This window comes from Alligator sinensis, unplaced genomic scaffold (assembly GCF_000455745.1).
Source record: "Alligator sinensis unplaced genomic scaffold, ASM45574v1 scaffold1121_1, whole genome shotgun sequence".
NCBI lineage: Eukaryota > Metazoa > Chordata > Crocodylia > Alligatoridae > Alligator > Alligator sinensis.
The window spans coordinates 114,130-117,056 of NW_005843357.1; the positions used below are offsets into that span (position 1 = coordinate 114,130).

The 2,927-nt window shown below is 65.7% G+C and overlaps 2 protein-coding genes across 2 annotated transcripts in view; one reads left to right on the forward strand and one right to left on the reverse strand.

Moving 5' to 3' along the window:
- The window catches only part of LAT (linker for activation of T cells), a 2,386-nt gene extending 1,180 nt beyond the window's left edge, over positions 1–1,206 (forward strand). Inside the window, exons 6-9 of the mRNA XM_025194948.1 lie at positions 4–25; positions 109–168; positions 344–408; positions 771–1,206. Of these exons, the coding sequence (XP_025050733.1) occupies positions 4–25; positions 109–168; positions 344–402 (141 nt within the window). The 3' untranslated portion in view covers positions 403–408; positions 771–1,206. The remainder of the gene's footprint in view (positions 1–3; positions 26–108; positions 169–343; positions 409–770) is intronic.
- Positions 1,207–1,330: 124 nt separating this feature from the next.
- The window catches only part of LOC102381283 (sulfotransferase family cytosolic 1B member 1-like), an 8,189-nt gene continuing 6,592 nt past the window's right edge, over positions 1,331–2,927 (reverse strand). Inside the window, exons 3-7 of the mRNA XM_025194949.1 lie at positions 2,848–2,925; positions 2,635–2,761; positions 2,323–2,417; positions 1,942–2,122; positions 1,331–1,486 (exon numbers count right to left, since the gene is read on the reverse strand). Of these exons, the coding sequence (XP_025050734.1) occupies positions 1,371–1,486; positions 1,942–2,122; positions 2,323–2,417; positions 2,635–2,761; positions 2,848–2,925 (597 nt within the window). The 3' untranslated portion in view covers positions 1,331–1,370. The remainder of the gene's footprint in view (positions 1,487–1,941; positions 2,123–2,322; positions 2,418–2,634; positions 2,762–2,847; positions 2,926–2,927) is intronic.

A 2,927-nucleotide genomic window follows, 5' to 3' on the forward strand; every position in this document is an offset into this window, starting at 1 on the left:
GAGCCACAGACGCGGGAGTCTCTGGGTAAGTCTGTCCTGGGGTGTTTGTGTCTGTCTGTCCTGGGGGGGCTGCCCCCCAGGCCCCTTCTCACCCCTGTGCCCCCCCAGCAGCTGACAGCCTGGAGTACGTGAATATGCCTGAGCCGGGGGCCCCCGAACCCCAATACGGTGAGTGATGCCCCTGTGCCCCCAGCAATGGGAGAACCCGGGTGCCTGGGAGACCCCCTAACCCCTGTCCCATGGTGGGGAGGGCGCTATGAGATCCCCTGGGCCTTGCCTCACAGTTGAGGGGCTGTTGGGGGCTCCCAGCCCTGTTTCACGGCCCCGGGTCTGGGTCCTGCAGGCTCCAGCGACCGTGAGAGCGAGGAGGATGGGCCCGACTACGAGAACCTGCAGCGCTGAGACCAGGTGAACCCCAAGAACAGGGCACCCCGGGCCCCGAACCCTGCTTCCCCTCCCGGTGGCGGGACCTGCAGCACTGAGTCCAGGGGACCCCAAGCTCCCTGTACCCCAAAACTGCCCCTAGGAGCCACTGCATGCTGAAACCCTGCACCTTGTTCCTGCCTCCGGCCCCACAGGGCTGGGACTGGGGGGCGCCAAATGCCCTGCACCCCAGAACTGCCCCCAGTAACCATCGCCCCCTGAAACCATGCACCTCGTTCTCTGCCCCAGCCCATAGGGGTGAGACCGGGGGACCCCCAGACCAGTGCCCCACGCCCCTATCCCCCACGCACACTGTTAACCCCTTCTCTCCTGTATCTCTGTTGCAGGAGGCTACAAGGGCCCCTGCCCCCAGGACCCCGTCACCCCGGCGTTAATTTATTGCCCCCCTGCCCCACCTCATGACGCCACTTTGCTGACGTAGAAGCCTGAGAATTTCCCAGAGTCCTTTGCTCCACTCAAAAACCTTTGCGGTGGGGGGGAGAAGGTGGGACCCCGGCGTCCAAGGTGCTTCCCACGGCTCTACTCCCCACCCCCACTTCAAGCCACTGTGGCTACGGCTCCAGTTCCCACAGAATAAATGCCCCGTGTGTCCGCGCTGCTTCCCCGGGTCTCTCTGCTCTGGGCTACAGGGCAGGGGATTTTGGGGAACTGATCGCCACAGGGGTGAACATTTATCCACTGGGGGGCTGGATGGACTCCCGGACACCCGGGGTCTCTGGGTGTCTCGCAGACACCTGGGTTTGTGGTGAGGATCTCCCAGACCCCTGGGTTCCCCATTTTGGGCTCCCCACACCCCAGCGAAGCGGGGCGACTTGTGCGGGAGTCCTGGCCGCTGGGGTGCGCTGTCTGCCCTCTCCCCGCCCTGGTGCGGGGCGCAGAGGCCGTGTGTCGGCAAAGGTGTTTATTGGGGGCAGGGTCCCAGGGGCTCAGACCTGGCTGCGGAAGTGGGGAACGCCGGGGCTGGCCATGCGGTTTTGGTAGTGGGCGTCAAAGGCCTCGTTCTGCGCCACCGTGAAGTGATTCTTCCAGTCACCGACCTCTCCTGGGGGGCAGAGAACTGGGGGGTCATGGCAGGGGACACAGATGCCCCATTCGTGGGGGATTGCTGTTACCCAGAATCCTCTGCTCAGGCTCAAGCAGGGGATGGTGCAGGGGTAGAAGCTGGGGGTGCAATTACCCAGAATCCTTTGTTAAGGGGGGTGGCATTATTGCAGGTGACTGGTGGGGATCACGATCCCCTTCCCCACCCCACAGGGGGCATTACCCAGGATCCCTTGCATTGGGGAGAACCACTTTGGCCAGCCTGATGCAAAACCCCCCCCCCCCGCCCCCGGCAGCTACCCACAGTGCCATGCTTCTCCATGGGCCAATTACCACCGTCACTTGCCCCCTCTGGCCAATTGTCCACCATCCTCGGCATCCCCCTCCAGCCGATTACTCAGGCCCTCGCCCCTCCGCTCAGTGCCCGCCTCCCCTGGCCTGCGCGGCACGACTCACCGCGGCGCAGGAAGGGGCTGATGGTTGGGTCGAACAGGGCGCGGGGCACGCTGCTGTAGTTGGCCATGGGGTTGTCCTGCATGGCTGTGAAGGAGGACAGCTGGATCACGCGGGCCAGGGCCTCGGGCGACAGCGCTGCCCCCAGGAACGACGCCACCTGCTGCACCTCACGCCCGGGGTCCTGTGGGGAGTGGGTGTCAGCCCTGCTGCTGCAAACTGCTCCGCCCTGCCCTGCCCTGTGGTCCCCACTGCTGCTGGCATGCGATTACTCACCCGCCTGTGCAAGACACCCCAGCCTTAGGGGTTTGGGCCCTCTGCTGCCCCCCCTGGCGCCGGCATACCCGCGGGGGTTTGCTGGCAGGGCACGCCTGCCGCCCTCACCTCCTTCATGTCCTCGTAGAAGACGTAGAGGATCCGGTGCTTCTCCCGCGCCGCCCAGTACCCGCAGACGTGGTCGTACCACGACCCCCAGGCCACTGGGGCGGAGGGGTAAGAGAAGGGCGTTACCCAGAAGCCTTTGCACTTTCACATCGGCTTTGTGTTACCCAGAACCCCTTGCGCTCTCCGCCCGGGCTTGGCGTTACCCAGCCTCCTTTGCAGTTCCCGCGCTCGGCTCGGGCGCAGGGCCAGGCGCGGGCGGCAGCGGGGGGGCCGCGCTGCCCTGCCTGTATAACGGGGCTGGAGGGGACTCACGTTCTCCGCGCATGAACCGCTGGAGGTAGGTGGGCCAGGGCCCCGGCTCGGGCTGCGTCTTGTTCTTCTGGTCGAAGAAGTAGTACGAGACGACGGTGTCCTTGGGGTTACGGGCCACGTAGATCACCTGCGGGACAGGAGGCGTGGGGGCTGCGGGGCGGGGGCGAGGGCACGGCCAGGGGCGAGGGGCTGAGGGACAGGACCCCTCTTTACCTTGCAGTCGTTGTCCCAGAAGGACTTGGGCACCAGCTGGATGGGCAAGTGGGTCTTGATCACGCGGGGGGGGGGCGTCT